This window comes from Leopardus geoffroyi, chromosome A2, assembly GCF_018350155.1.
Source record: "Leopardus geoffroyi isolate Oge1 chromosome A2, O.geoffroyi_Oge1_pat1.0, whole genome shotgun sequence".
In the NCBI taxonomy this organism is placed as follows: domain Eukaryota; kingdom Metazoa; phylum Chordata; class Mammalia; order Carnivora; family Felidae; genus Leopardus; species Leopardus geoffroyi.
In genome coordinates this window covers 59651544-59666679 of record NC_059331.1, presented here as the reverse complement: position 1 = coordinate 59666679, position 15136 = coordinate 59651544, and the positions used below count along the sequence as shown (strand labels likewise).

Genomic DNA, 15136 nt, shown 5'->3' with positions numbered 1-15136 from the left:
CAGGCCTGGCCTAGCCCATGGTGGCTTCCCATAGGTGATGCTGGGATGGGAGCTGGATTTGGGTTTGTGGGGAGGGGAGGGAGAGCCCTCCGGGAGTCCACAATGAGCAAAAACCCAGCAGCCAGCATGGAGGAGGGCTTGCCTTGGGAAGCCTGCACTGATGGGCCAGGGGCTGAACCCCTAAGGGATCTTTGTGTCCCTCTGGATACAAAACAAGGCTCCCTAAATGCTGCAAACACAGACACAGAGCCTCGGCCCTCAGAATCACACCCACTTTCTGGAGAAACAGGAAAACAGCACTGGAATGCCATAAAGTTATCGAGTTCTTTTTTCTTTTTATTGGCAAAGTAAATATATTTTTATGAAGGACCAAAGAAAATATACATAATTGTAACATATGTACACCAGCTTTATAGATTTTTTTAATTTCAAATGTACACAAATGTTGATATGTTATTAAAAGATATTTTATGTAGATGTACCTATGTACAGCTTATTTACATACATTCATAGGATGTGAAATAAACCTGTCAAAACAAGCTAGTTCATTTGATATTAATTTCTAGACAAAATAAGGAATGCATTTCTAAATCAGGATTCGGAGGCTCTATCTAGTTCGTCTACACGCAATGCAGCCTGCTCCCCTCTTTTCCCCAAGGTGATCCTGGAGGCTGGTGTCTGGATTTGTCTGGAAACAGGACGAGGGGATGAGCCATGCTGGGTACCTAGACTGCACCTGTCTGCCCCGCACTGTTTAACTCAAGCACATGCATTGCCAGACCCCCCCCCCCCAAAGAGGGGGCTTTTCACCCTAATTCCATTATCTGCCCAGAGGCCAGGTTCTAAACCCCTGACGGCCCTTCCCGTACCCTCCTCCTCCTCCGGCAGTCAGGCTGAGCCAGAGGTCTGGGACCAAGCCACCCTCACACCACAGTGCAGCCCTGGACTTCTGGCCTACTTCCTTCTTCCCAGCACAGCTCCCTCTGGGAACTGACATTTCAAAACGGCACATTTCTTCTTCTGAGCAAAAAGTGCCGGCCTTGGCCCAAGCAGGGAGCCCAGTGGGAGAAGGTCCAGGCTCCCCGCGCCGCCGCTGCAGCACAGGCCGGCCCGCTGGAAGGCACGAAGGCACAAAGGCGGGAAGGCAGGGCCCCCTGCGCGGGTGCTAGGGGCTCAGACCCCAGGGACCCGGGCGTGGCTCTAGGTCTTCCCGGGAAAGGCAGCGGGCCGGGCGGCTCCGGTTCCCGCCTCCCAGGCAAGCCCCTCTCTTCCTGCACCTCCCAGGCTCCAGAAGGTGGGTTTGCAACATCGTCACGTGCCTCTGAAGAGGCAAATAAATTATTGCTACAAAAGAACTGGGCGGGTGAGGGGGCGGGGCCGGCGGGCGCTCAGTTCACCGCGCGCACCGAGCGGCTGCTCCGGGGAAAGCGGTGCACCTTGATGTGCTTGGAGAGGTGGTCGCTCCGCGCGAACTTCTTCTCGCACACGGGACACTGGTAGGGCTTCACGCCCGAGTGCGAGCGCCGGTGCCGCGACAGCTCGTCCGAGCGGGAGAACCTGCGGGACACGCACGGGCAGCGGTCAGCGAGACCCGCCCCGCCGGACGCCCACCCAGAGCGCGGCCAGCAGGTGCAGGGCTCTATGCACGGGCCCGGCAGGCGCGGCCCCGGCGCTGCTCCGGCTCCCGAGAACTTCTGAATCCACTGCTGAAAAGTCACTGTCCCAAGCCCCATCGCCCAAACCCCCTCCAGAACTGCCAGTAAAAGGCCCAGTGCTGCACGGCGGTCCGCTCTCAGGCATCTGGGCCTGCGAGCAGCTGGTAAATATTCCGATAGGCGATCAAGCCCACCAGAGTCCGGGATTACTGCTCACAGCCCCCTCCCGCCCGGCAGTGTGCAGTGGGGTCATCCTGGCCCTGATACACCTCGCGTTCCCTTGCCCCCTTAGGCCAGAACTTGGGACTTCTATGAGCGTGTGCGTGGGGAGGCCTGTCCCGAGCCAAAGCTGAAGCCTGGGAGAGGTGTCTCCCCGGCCTTGCAGGGATCTCCCGGCTCCTCCTGCCTCCATTACAGCGGAGGTGGGGGTCTTCAGACTTGAGTCCCCACTCCAGTCCCAGACACCGCTTTCCTGAAGGCTGGGCCCCCTAAAACGTCACCAAACAAAACCATGCCACTGCAAGGTACTTCTGAGAGTTTAAATGGTTCCCCTGCCACTTCCCTCTCTTGAACTCAGCCTGCCTGGGAGCGAGTGCTCCCATAGCCCAGAGGCCACTGAGAATGAGCAGCTGCTAATGCGAGAGGTAAGGATCTGAGCTGGACCACAGGGCTCAGAATGTTGTCACTGACTTCAGGGATTTGAAGCTCTCTCCATCCCGTGACCCTCATCCTGACAACGAGATCCCACTCGTCCCCCTCCTCCGCCACATACTGTCTTCCTCTTGCTCCATCTAAACGGACCTATCCTTGGTCCTTCTTGCCACAGGACATTTGCACATACTTTTTCCAGTCCTGGAATGCTTTTCTCTCCCCTCTCCTTGCTGCCTCCCCCCATCTGTTAGAACTTAGCTCAAATGTCACTTCCTCAAGAAAGCCCTCCGGGACTGCATCCCATTCTAGGCTCCCACAGCACTATATGCACCTCAATTTCCTGGCCCTGCCACTATTGTAACTTTAAATTCGCTTCCAACTTCTTAATGAATGTCAGCCTGTACCACTAGACCATCAGCTCCATGAGGAAAGATGTGTGTCTCGTTCCCTGTGGTCCATCCCACAAGCAGCCCAGGGCCTGGTGCATGGCAGATAGCAGCAAGTACATTCACGTGAGAGCGTGGACACAGCAAGCACCCACAGGAGGACGGAGGACTGTTACAGGGCACTCTCAAATTCCACGGCATGCACAAACACGCACATGCGTGCACACCATGCAATGCACACAGACACACCCATACACACAAGCTACCCATGTGCTACATAAGCATGGGTGCACTGCACACACATGCGTCCACTCTACACGGGTGCACAGGGTGTGCACACGCACACATGTACACGTATGCACATCATGTGTGTGGGCATACGTGTACCTACGTGAGCACACACATGTACACACACACAGGTACCAGGACCAACAGTCCCTTCCCGAACCTGGGGCCACACAGCAAGAGGTAGGTTAGGTGGAACAGCTGTCCCCAGACCAGCCAATGTGTTGGGACCGGTAGCCTACCTGTGGCCTGACCCTATTGGTGGAAGCTTTAATCCCACAGCCTGCCAAGAATCAGAAGGACACAGCAGAACATTCCCTGAGGAAGGCTCGAGGTGGGCAGTAGGACGGCCTGAGCACCAGATAGGGAGCCGGGCCCAGAAGCACAGAAGACAGGCAGCTGGCACTCCGCTTCATATCCCAGAGTGTCAACTGAGGCTGCTACAGAGCAATGCTCTCAGCCTATCTTTGGAGCTGTGGAAGACTGGCCCATTTGCCAGATGAGGAAACCAAGGCTCAGCGTGATGAGGGCCTGATCCAGCATCCCCAGCATGACAGAGCAGCCAAGGCCGGAGCGAAGATCCTGATCCAGCTCCCTGCTGTGCCTGGCCTCCTCCACATTGCCTGGCTGGGCGGTATATCACTGGAGCCCTGAGCCAGTGAGGAAGCTGCACAACGCACCCCGGCAGTCAGAGCCTGGACCGTGCTCTCAGGCCAGGACCACCTGCCCCAGCAGGAGCTGAACATACAGCTTCTATACAGGTGGGCCTGCCCAGGACAGGGGTAAGCAGGAAGCCACAGAAACAACACCACCAGCAATATCTGAGCCATCCTGGGCATGAGGCACTGGGATTACCTTGCACCTTTCTGGCCAGGGAGCCAGGATCAGTCCCATAGGGTTGACAACACCACAGCAAGGGCTCAAAAAGGATAAGGGGCTTGCCAGGGTCAGAGCCAGCAGAACGGCAGGATCCTTTCAGGTCCCTACCCCACCAGGATCCCCGGTGTGGTCCTGGACAAGATTTCCTCACTCGTCCAATGAAGACTTTGGGATTCTGGCCCACTTGCTGGGACTCGTCTCAGAGGCCAAAGGAGTTGACACAATGGCCACAGTGGCCCTCTCATCCTGGGCACATCATGAGAGCTAGGCCTGAGAACAAGCTGTCCCTACCTGCCAGCCTCCTCCCTGCTGCCTTAGGGCCCTGTGACCTGAGCGGTCCATCCCTGGGAACTGAGCCCTCAGAGGATCCCTACCGCACACCCTCACATTCTCCCAGACAGCAGCCACTGGAGGAGCCCGGGGACCACATAGTGGGAGGGGGGCCGGGTGGCTAAGATGCAGGCTCTGCAGGCTGTGAGCTCTGCCACCTATGACCAGGTGACCCGGGCAAGTCACCAAGTTCTGTGAGGCTCAGTTTCCCCACTTGGAGACGTGGAAACAACAGATCTGCCTCGGGGGACTATGCGGATTGGGGAAGATACTTGAGGGTTTACAACAGTGCTCAGCACGTGGCAATGATTCAATGACCGTGAGCTCTGATTACCTGCAAGCTGCTCAGCGCAGAACCTGCTCCTTGGTGACATCCAGGAGCATATGGGTCAGCACGATGATTTGTGCTGCTGAGGTACTAGAGAGGGAAGCAGCCCGTAACATCAGCCCCACCGCTGGCACACACAGCACCTTTGTGCAAAGTGCTCCTTCCATCAGCCAGAAAGCCATTATTGTAGACAAGTCTCAAGGCCTGCAATGGGCATGGTGCCCCCCCCAGATTTGTACAGTGTACAACCTGTCCAACACCACTTGGGGGAAGGGGTGAGAGAATGCCTTGTTGAATAAGGGCAGCAGAGACATGGGAACCAAGCAGGCCAGCAGTGTACCACCAGGTCTGAATCCTATCCTGGCTCTGGGGCCTCAGGCCCACAGGCTCCCTTTTCTGGGCCCCCTGTGTCCCCCAGGGATGACCGCAGTACCTGCCACACAGGACTGCTAGAAGTTATTAATATTCATATTAGCTGTGGAAGGAGGGGATTCTTACTGGATAGAATGGCTTGGCCATTCCGGAACAGGATGTTCTGCTGCCGTGAACAAAAGGGGCCTGTGTCTGAGAGCGTAGCAAGGGAACTTCTAGGAAGGCGGGCAAACAGCCACTTCCCAGACAGACTGGAACAGGCAAAGTCTGGTTTCGGCCCCGTCAAGGATGCCAGAACCACGTCACGAGAAGGAAGGGGACAGAGAATACTGGGTTCAGGATCAAAAGCTGAAGGAAGTGGGGGGTTGGTGACCTGGCAAAATGATGACCTGGCTGTTGCAGGGGTGGGGGAGTGGGGGAGCCACCATCATTTCACAAAGGGGCACAGGACACAGGGCCAGGGCCACCAGGAAGATAGGTGGCCTTGGGAGTGGTAAACTCCCCATACAAGGAGGCAGGCAAGTGTGCAGGGGTGCTGCCTGAAGACCAGCTGCAGGTGGAGGTCCTCCCTCCCAGCACTGGGGCTGGCCATCCCTCACTGGAGGGTACGCAGGGGGCTGGAGAGAGGTCCTGAGTCTGGGTGTAGGAGGTCAAGGGGCAAACGGTCTGGGTTGGACTCCGGACGCTGCCACTCATTAGCTGTGTGACCAAGGAGAAATTACTTAACTCTTCTGTGCCTCAAATTCCTCCTCTCTAAATGGGGGCAGCATACTGGTGCCTACCTTGTGGACTTATCTGGCGCACTCAATGAGTTACTTTGGAATGTTCAGCGCGTGCACGAGAGCTCTGTTATTGCTGTTGTTACTGTTAGCTCTTTGCTCCTCACCCAGAAGCTTCACATCTGAAAGAGCTGATGGCTTCGTCGGGGAGAGACGACGCCCAGCCATCATGGTAACAGGTGCACAGGGAGAGAGGATGAGGGAAAGGCCAGCTGCGTAGCTGTCCAGGTGAGAAAGGCATGCCCACCAGACTGCTGGTGGGACAGGGTGGGGCTGAGGCACTTGCTTGAGGGCACAACCAGAGCCACACTCACTAGCTCCACCCCTGTGGGCCCTCTGGAAATGCAGACTGGTGCGCCCACGTTATGGGGCTGTCCTGAGGGCTCAACGAGCTCATTTCTGTGACATGTGCAGAAAAAAGCAGGGACCATTGCAAGATCGACTACCATTGCCATCAGGAGGGAAGTGTTGGAGACAAGGGGCACACAGAGGGGGCAAAGTGGGTGGGGGCCCGAGTGGGAGCCTGCACTGTGCAAGGGAGGCTGGCCAGCAGATCAGGCCAGAATGCAAAGTGTGGATAGGAATCTAAGAGTCCCAAGTACATGAAGAGGCGAGAGTAGCCTCATAAAGTAATGGGCTCCTCATGGCAGGAAGTATACAACCAAGTAATGGGGATTTGTGGAAGGGATTCCCACTCTGAGCACCAGAATACAGTCGGTGGCCAGAAAATGTGGCGCCCAATTGCCATCATCACCACTACTTCTGCTGTCCTGTCCAGATCAAGCTGTCCCAGTGCCGGTCGGCCTGCCTGCCCAACTACTGCAAGGGCTCCCTCCACATAGAAGGGACACACGCATCTCGTGTACATCCCCAGGGGTTCTGGACTCCTGAAGGCCAATGAGGGACTCTTGCATCCTCAGAGAAATAGCTCTCCCAAAACACAGGTACCCTCAACTGCCTGTGCCTCCATCACGTGTAATCCCACAAAGGCCAGATCCCATTCCAGGGGAACCCTGGGAGAAGCTGGGGAGGCCTTTGAAGGCCTAGGAGTGGCTGGAGGCAAGGATGGCCCCAGGGTCAGTTCCACAGGAACTCACTATGCCAGGCACATGCCGTGCCTTCCCCTGCCAAGTGGGTCCTGGGCAAGAACAGTGCCAGGACCCAGAAAGTGGCAAGGCTGAATCCCCTCCACAAATCCCACTCTTGCTTGCACACTTCCTACCATGGGAAACTCACTATCTCCTGAGGCTGCGGTGTTGGGGGTGAGATCTGCCTCCCTAAGATGCGCTCTGGGCTGAGGATTCTGTCTGTTCTCTGAGACAGCCCAGAAAGCACGTCCCCTCCTCCTGGGGGAATGAGACAAGTGGGTAGCCTTCACCAAGGACCACACCTTTCTCCCTGTAGCCCTGTCCAGCCTCATCCCAACAGGAAGGGCCACTCGCCAAGAGTTAGCAGTGGCCAGGGGACAGTGCCCAGGAAGGTGAGCCCATCAGGAGTCAGACCAGTGCTCTGTCCAGCCAGATGCCTGACCCCTCCACAGCCCTGCCTGCCCCCCCCCCAAGAGAAAATGCATCTAAGAGGAGTCCCTGTGAGTCTGGGCCACCTCCAAAATGATACTCTTCTCAGACTCTGCCCTTGTATGAGTAACAGTGACACCAATGAGAAAGGGGTGGTGCTGAGCACCCCTGCGCCCCTGGCCCTGAGAGGGAGAGGGAGAGAGCAGGCCCCCCACTTCACAGATGGGGAACTGAGGCTTGGCCAGGGGGGAGCTCCCCGAGAGCACATAGCAAGTCAGAAGGTGACATAGGTTGAGGCTCCCACCATTGCCGCCAGCTACCCCCCACCCAAGGTCAATGGCCCTCCCTTCTACAGTTGAGCACCTGCCTCTATGGCCCCAGTGCCTCGGCTTCCCCACACCCCCAAGCTCTGACCACCAATACCGCATACCCACCAGTGTACCAGGTCTCAAAGTGGCCCTGCAGGTACATCTGTCACCTGGGGGCCCACTCAACAGACTATGGCAGAGGCTCAGAGAAGGATGTGACACCAGCACCGACACCCTATGGGCCTCTGGCAGAAGCCCCGTGGGCCTGTCCGGTGGGTGCCTCTGGAGCAGTGGCTGCATGAGACCCTTCATCAGGAAGGGCCTCCATAACCCAAGACACTATTTGGGAAAAGTCTCTTCCTTGGCCAGCTCAGCACTCCACGGAAAGCGGCTGCAGGGTCACATCACATATTGCAGTCAGGGCCTCAGCTGGCCAGGACTCTGTGGCCAGCACCTCCTAACTGGGGCCAACCCTCCTGAGCTGCCGGATGAGTCTGACCAAGAAGCTGCCAACTGCTCCCTGTAGGCCACACCCACACGGATGCACACGCACACGCAAGGTACATGACATGCGTAGTCCTGCAGCACACCCAGACACACACGAAGAAAGCAAATACACGTAGGTGCACACGCAGCTACACGCCCTCTTGTGAGGTCTGCACACAGAGGGGCATGCCAGGTCGCTCTCTCACGCACACTCACAAAGCGGCGGCCACAGCAGCCCTGGCAGTAAAGACCGGGAATGTGCTGGTAATGCACACTGCACCCACCCCCGGCCAGATAGGCCAGATTCCTGCAGGGTAGGTGTCCTAAAAACTGGAGACAGCCCAGCTGTGGTGCCCCTGAGGGTGCGAGCTCCCGGCTGCCTGCTTTTCAGGGAAAGGTGCACCCAGTCCACCTGAAGGGTGATCTGGGGACCCCTGGGGGCCCAGGTGAGGGTGACCCGGGGGGATCCCATCCAGCTCTGCCGTCTGCTGGCTGAGCAGCCCTGGAGCAAGACTCCGGTCCTTTGAGAGCTGGCTTCTCGTGTTGCACCACACAGAGTAGAGTCCGGGAGGACTCATCCACCTTTGCTGCAGCACCCCCAGCCTGGTCCTCCTTCACAGCTTCCCAGATACACCTTCAGGTACCCGCAGGGAAGCAAGGGCCAGGCCTGTCCAGGTGTCTGAGGACGTCCACAAGTGAACCTGGTCCCTCCGGTCGGAAAAGCAGCATTTTTTCAGGATATGACGCCTCTGATGCGACCCTCTGGGCCCAAACTCCATTTACCAAGTGGTGTGGCCTTGGGCAAGTTACATAGCTTGTCTGAGCCTGTTTGCTCAGCTGTAAGGGTAGCACTTGCCCTTAGGGGTTCTGTGAGGCACTGAGGGAACAGCGCACACAGGGCCACAACCCCATCTGACATACAGCCCTCACTCCATCATTCTTAGCTGCCATTGTTACTACTAAGAGAGCCCTTTTGCCATGGCCCAGCCCCTCACCCGCAGCAAGCCGGACCGGGTCATTATGAACCTGGAGACCAGGTGGCTTCAGGCTTCAGTGATCAGTAGGGAAGCAGGGACAAGGAAGCCTGTGGGCAGCCACGCCAGCTCTGGCCCCGCTGCCTGCCCGCCCCATCTCCCCTTCCTAATCAGCCTTATCTAATGGTGAACTGGGCCTTGACCACACCCCCAGGGGAGCAGAGACGAGCTGGCCGTGCTCACGGCCTGGCCTGTCACCTGTCATACTGACCTCCAGCCGCAGCCCGGCCAGGTGCAGGCAAAGGGCTTCTCGCCTGTGTGCCGGCGCAGGTGCGCCTTGAGGTGGCTGCTCTTGGTGTACATCTTGCTGCAGCCGGGGAAAGTACATTTGTGCATTTTGATGAGTTCTGCCGCTGGATTCTTGGGGAACTTCTGGCCCATGAGTAGGCCGGCGGGGCCAGGCCCCAGGGGTCCCGACCCAATGGGCTTGGCGGCGATGGGCACAGGGGCGATACGCACGAACTTGGAGGGCAGGTTCACATTGGAGGAGGGCACCACCTGGGGCACCAGTGCAAAGGTCTGACCCTGGATGTTGACCAGAAGCTGGGCTACCTTGACACTTTCCGGGGCCTGCCCAGGGGAGGCAGGCTCATTGCCCGACTCCTGCTTCACCTGCACAGGCTGGATCTGCAGCAGCACGGGGATGGGGCCGTCAGATGTGGGCCCCCCACCCGGACTCTGGCTGCCACCCACACTGGCACTGCCCAGAGGGGGAGTGCCACGCTCTCTCCCACTGGACCCAGGATGGAGGTGGTTCCTGTGTGGCCCGGCTGAGAGCTGGCCACAGGCCTCCAAGTCCTTGCTGCTGCCCTCTGGGGCCTCCTTGACCCCCAGCTCCATGTTCTCCTCCAGAAACTCTTCAATCTCCTCCAGGGTGGGCTGGAAGGGCCTTGGGACGTCATCAGGGTCACCCACAGGAAACTCGGGGAAGCAGAAATGCTCCCCCTTCACAGGTGCTGGTGCCCGCCGCCAGGACCCCCAGGCCATGGGGCCACTGCTGGCCCCGATGCCACCGCCACCACCACTGCCCAGTGTGGCCTGGGACAGCAGGAAGTCCAAGATGCTATCCTGGCCCTCAGCACCCGGGCCACCGCTATAGCAGGAGCAGACTGCTTGCGAGTCCGGGCTGGCACAGGAACAGAGGCTGGAGGCGTCACTGTCATCCTCGGAGAGGGGCGAGGGCAGCATGTGGTACGCCCGCCCACCGACCAGCCTGTCACCCAGATAACCAACTGGGCATTTCGGTGACGAGAAGGTCTCGTCCACTGGAAGCAAGTGGTCCACCATGCTGGCCTGGCCGTGCCGGTGGCGGCTGCAGAGAAGAACAAAGGAGGCCTGGTCAGAAGGATGGCATGCTCACCTGCCACCTCGTGGGCCTGTGCACTGCCCCCCCCCCCCACCTCCGCTGCCTGCCCACAGTCTCCCATTGCCAAATGCCTGGATCCTGTCTCCATCCCATCCCGTGGGAGAACTCTGTCTGCAAGAGTGTTTTCCGAAATTGCACCACCTGTTTGCAAAAGAGCGCTCTCCAAGCCCATTGCACAATCCGGGGTACTTTTGGTTTCAAACAGGTTTTCCAGAACAGTTCTGGGAAAGAACACGTGTGTATCTGTGAATGATTGAGTGTGTGCACGTGTGAGCAAGAAAGTATGCAAGGAGGATGTCTGTACCCTGAAATGGCCAACATTGGGGAACCTTGTCCAGCTGACTGGAGTGGCTGCACTTCTGAGGACACCTGACCTCAGCTTCATTCTTGACTCACTGGAAGGGGGCAGGAGGATGGCCATTTGCCCCCTGACCCTTGTGTTGGTTGGAGCTTGGGTAAGGTTGCCAGATTAAACAAATAAAACTTCAGGCCACCCAGTTAGATTTGAATTTCAGGTTTTAAAAAACAAGCAACGTTTAACATAAGTATGTCCCAAATATTAAATGGGATATGCTCATATTAAATTATTTTAGGGGTGCCTGGGTGGCTCAGTCGGTTGAGCGTCCGATTCAGCTCAGGTTATGATCTCACAGTTTGTGAGTTCGAGCCCTGCGTCGGGCTCTGTGCTGTCAGCTTGGAGCCTGGAGCCCACTTCAGATTCTCTCTCTCTCTCTGCCCCTCCCCTGCTTGTTCTCTGTCTCTCTCAAAAATAAACAGAAAAAAAATTTAAAAAAATATTTTATCTGAGATTGAACCTCAACTTGGCAGTCTATATTTTAATCAGACAAGTCGAATTTGTGCCTCCCCCGCAAAAAAATTAAAGACCCATATGCACCTGCTCTCACCAGCTCTGTTTCCCCATCTGAAGGGGGAGACCTCATCCACCCTCTTGTTCTCGGACCCCTCCAGCCTCAGCTGCCTACTCTGTGAAGTGGGAGAGGCAGGGACAGAACAAAAGGCTCTTGACTGTACCCAAACACTTTACTGAGGCTTTACCATGGGGTGGACAGGGCCCTGCCCCACAGTGATAACTCACAAGGGCAAAAGTGGACCCAGGTCCCAGAGTACTTGCACGGCTATTACCCCATGTGACTACACGACCACCTAGTGGGATGAGAGAGAGGATGCCCTTGGCCTGTACCCCATGGAGCACTCACCACCTCAAGAAGGCCCAGCTAACTCCCGTCTTCCCACTAGACCGTGAACTCCAGGAAGGCAGGCTGCTCTGCTGGGTCCCCACTGTGTTCCCAGCTTCCGGCATGGCAGCTAGTGCCCAGGAGGGCCTCAGGGAACATCAACAGAGAAGAGAGGGGACATCTGTGTCCTCTGAAGGCCATGCTAGGTCCGGTGTCCAAGGAGAGTCAACAGTGTATGGCTATGATGGAGCCACCTCTGTGGACCTTTGTCCCCGCCCAATGACCAGTGAGGTTGGGGAACAGGGAATGTTCCACGTCTAAAATCAGAGATTCTCTGCTGCCTATCCCCACTCTGCACCCACTCCTATGCTCTGTCTCGAGGGCCACTGCTGGACTTAGCACACAGCATACTCTACGGCCGACAGGTCTGACCATGGACAGAAACCTGTCAGGGCCAGGATCATCATCAGCTGCGACCTTGGACAAGTCCTCACTCCCCGAATCTCAGTTTCCCCATCTATTCCGGGCCCCAGTGACCTCAGTTCCCCACTAATCCAGGAAGCTTCATGCAGCTCCAGGAAGCTAAGGCAGGGTGGATGCCTTTGGCGAGTCCATACCCCAGGGCAGTTTTGCCAGGAGGATATTTGGCTCTTTAATTGTTAATACTCATCTGAGGATTTAAAACTGGAAGTTTTAAAATACATGCTATTCACCCAATCAGGTGCCAGGAAGGAATAAAAGTACCAGATAACATGAAGGGCAACAAGGCTGTGCGGAGCCCACACTGGGCCCTGGGCCCCCCCACCACCACTTTGGCCCACCCTCTGAGCAGGGGGCTCTGCTCTGGCCTCTGCAACTTAGCTGGGCAACCTCGGGCAGGTGGCACAACTTCTCTGTGTCCGGTCTGTTGGCTAGGGATGCTGCCAGTAGTGCCTAGCTCCCAGGTTACTCAAAGAGTTCAATGAGCTAACACCAGGTGAACACTTCCTACAGTGGCTGGCATGCACTCAGGCGTTGGTCAGTACCAGCCATTAGGATTAACCTCCAAATGGGTGAACACGTGGTCTTTGTGCCTCTCCGATGTGATCCTAAGGAATCAGAGGGACTCCAGCCTTCCTAGAACCTAGGAACAGGCCTTAACTAGTGGTTAAGAGGCAGATCAGGCCATGTTCTTGCCCACTTAAAACTCTCCCCTGAAATGTGATCACCAACCGAATATTACATGATAGTAAGGAGTTAGTGTTCATATTTTTAAGTGCGATGATGGTATTATAGTTGATAATTAGATATTCACAGATGAAATGGTATAAAAAGAAATAGTGTGGAGGGGGGAGGAGTAAGTACGATAGGGTAGGGTAGGGTAGGAGAAAACATCCAATAACTTCCCTAGGAAATGTGACCCCATCTTCTCCCAGCACCTGGGCCTTGCCCATCTCTCCCACATCTCACCTCACCTGCTCCACTCCACCTTGACTGTGCTATCTCTGTGGGCTCCTCTTCTCCCAACACTCCAAGTGGGAGTGCCTTATTTAGAGCTCAGCTCAGAAGACACTGCCTGCGGGGCTCTCCCCTGACCACCATCTGTTAAATCATCCCACACTATTCTTCCAGTAGTTGGTAACCAGGGGGGAAATCATCTTGGTTATGGGTTTGTGTACTTTTCTGTTTACCTCCCCACCAAAATAGAAGCTATTCTGACTATCCAGTCTGCCACCACCCCGCCTCCAAAACAGGACCTGGTAGAACGCGCTGGTTGTGTGAGAGGTGCTTGGGGAAGTTGGGCAGGGGGTGGGGGTGTGGGGATTCTCCCAGGTATGGAATGGCCAGGGTCAGGCAGCAGGGTTTTCAGGCAGGGCTGGTCAGCCAGGGTTGCACACTGGGGCACTGGCGATAGAAAAAGGGCCGCAGGGGCTGGAGGGAGCCGGCTAGGAAGCTAAAACACAGCAGCACATGGCATGGCCAGAAGCACAGGCTGCGTGCAGGGGGAGGGGACACGCTGTTCCGGGCACCGTCCCCGGCCTACAGCCGGACTCCGCCCCCTCCCCCCAGGCCCGGCCCGGCCTGCTGTTTATCCTCCCGGGGACACAGCGGCTGCAGGAACAACATGTAATTGATAACAAGCCCAGCGCCGGCCAAGGGCTTGCCATTGGGTCAGCGTGCAAATCACGGGGGTGGCGGGTGGGGGCCGCCCTTCAAAATAAGAGTCTCTGGTCCCTGCGCCACCCGCAGGCCCCAAAGTCGCAGAGCCCAGGCGTTCTCCCACCTGTAGGACGGCGAGGGCTCCCACGAGCCACCCGGTCCTTGGGGGAAAGGTGATTTGAGGGACTAAAGCATTTGGGGATTTTTGTCACCTTCCCAGGGATTGGGCGAGAAAACAGCCCCCTGGTGCCCTGGGAGGGGGGCTCCTTAGGGAATACCACAGTGCGGAGGTAAGAGGGAACAGCACGGCCACGGTGGGTGGGGGTGGCCTCTCCTCTGCCCCTGCCACCCCTTGGCCATCGTTCTGCTAATGTTCAGTGGAAAGCAGCAGGGACTCTGCGTGGGGAGTAGAAGTAAGAGGTGTGTGAGCAGTGCGGGTGTGCGCGAAGGGGTGTGAGTTCATGTCGTGTGACTGTGCGTGTGCGGGGCGTGGTGCGCGGCAGCGGTGTGGCTGTGCCGGAGGGTGTCCGCGACATACTCGCGCGTGGAGCTGGCGTGGGTGCCAGCCCGCGTGTGGGAGGAGCGTGGGAAAGGAAGACCCCTCGGTAAGAGCCCGGGAGCGTTGCCGGCCGGGCACCATGCCCTCGGCCGGTGCCCCTCTCCCAGAGGCCACGGCTGCGGTGACCGACAGTAACCCCTCCGCCACAGCCCCCTCGTCCCCCCTTCCTCGGCCCCCGACTGGCCGGCGCGTTCGCCGGCCCGTTCCGGTCGCCAGGCCCCGCCGGTGCCCGCCATATGGGAGGGCCGGCTCGCAAGGCGCGCAGGACCCACGGGGCCAGGCGCCGAGGCAGCGGCCCGGACACGCGCGGGGAAAGTGCCGATGGGCACGGGGGGAGTCACTCTCGCGCGGGCTTGTCCGACCCCAGGCCCCGCGCAAGGGCTCGCCCGGCTTTTCCGGCGTTTCCTCCGACACTGGCGCGGAGCTCCGGACAGCGGCGCCGGCACCCGGCCGCACCACCAGAGCCCAGCCGGCGTCCCGCCGCCCCACTCGCGTCCCGATCAGCCCCCTGGGCTCCCCTCCGGCCTCCTAGAGCCTCTCCCACCTGAACTTGGAGCACGCCCGGCTGGCGGCCAGGCCCCGGCGGTCCTGAGGCCCCGGGGGCTGGGCTGGGGGCGGCGGCCTGGCTCCCGGTCCGGCGGCGGCCGCGGGCCCAGCCGCGGGTCCTGCGCTGGCTCGCTAGCCCGCTGGCCCGCGGGTCGCTGCGGCGGAGCACTAGCCCGCCGCCGCTCGCTCTGCGCTCACTCCCCGCGGCTCACGTGACGCCGCGGGCGCCGCGAAGGCTCGCAGGAGGCTCGGCCCCGGCCGCGCGCCCCATTGGCCCGCGCCGCGCGTCACGCGCCCCGCCCCGGCCCCGGCCCCGCCTC

The 15136-nt window shown here is 58.3% G+C and overlaps 1 protein-coding gene across 2 annotated transcripts; it reads right to left on the bottom strand.

Moving 5' to 3' along the window:
* Positions 1-400: 400 nt before the first annotated feature.
* KLF15 (Kruppel like factor 15) lies at positions 401-15039 on the bottom strand. Of its 2 annotated transcripts, none has more exons than XM_045494059.1 (3): positions 14815-15039; positions 9222-10322; positions 401-1557 (listed from the first exon to the last, which is right to left on the bottom strand). In XM_045494059.1, exons 2-3 carry the CDS (start codon positions 10295-10297, stop codon positions 1389-1391), a joined length of 1245 nt encoding a protein of 414 aa, XP_045350015.1. In that variant the 5' UTR covers positions 10298-10322; positions 14815-15039; the 3' UTR covers positions 401-1388. The 2 variants fall into 2 exon arrangements, with proteins under 2 accessions (XP_045350015.1, XP_045350014.1); XM_045494058.1 differs by lacking the exon at positions 14815-15039 and adding an exon at positions 11594-11855.
* Between the last annotated feature and the right edge of the window lie 97 nt (positions 15040-15136).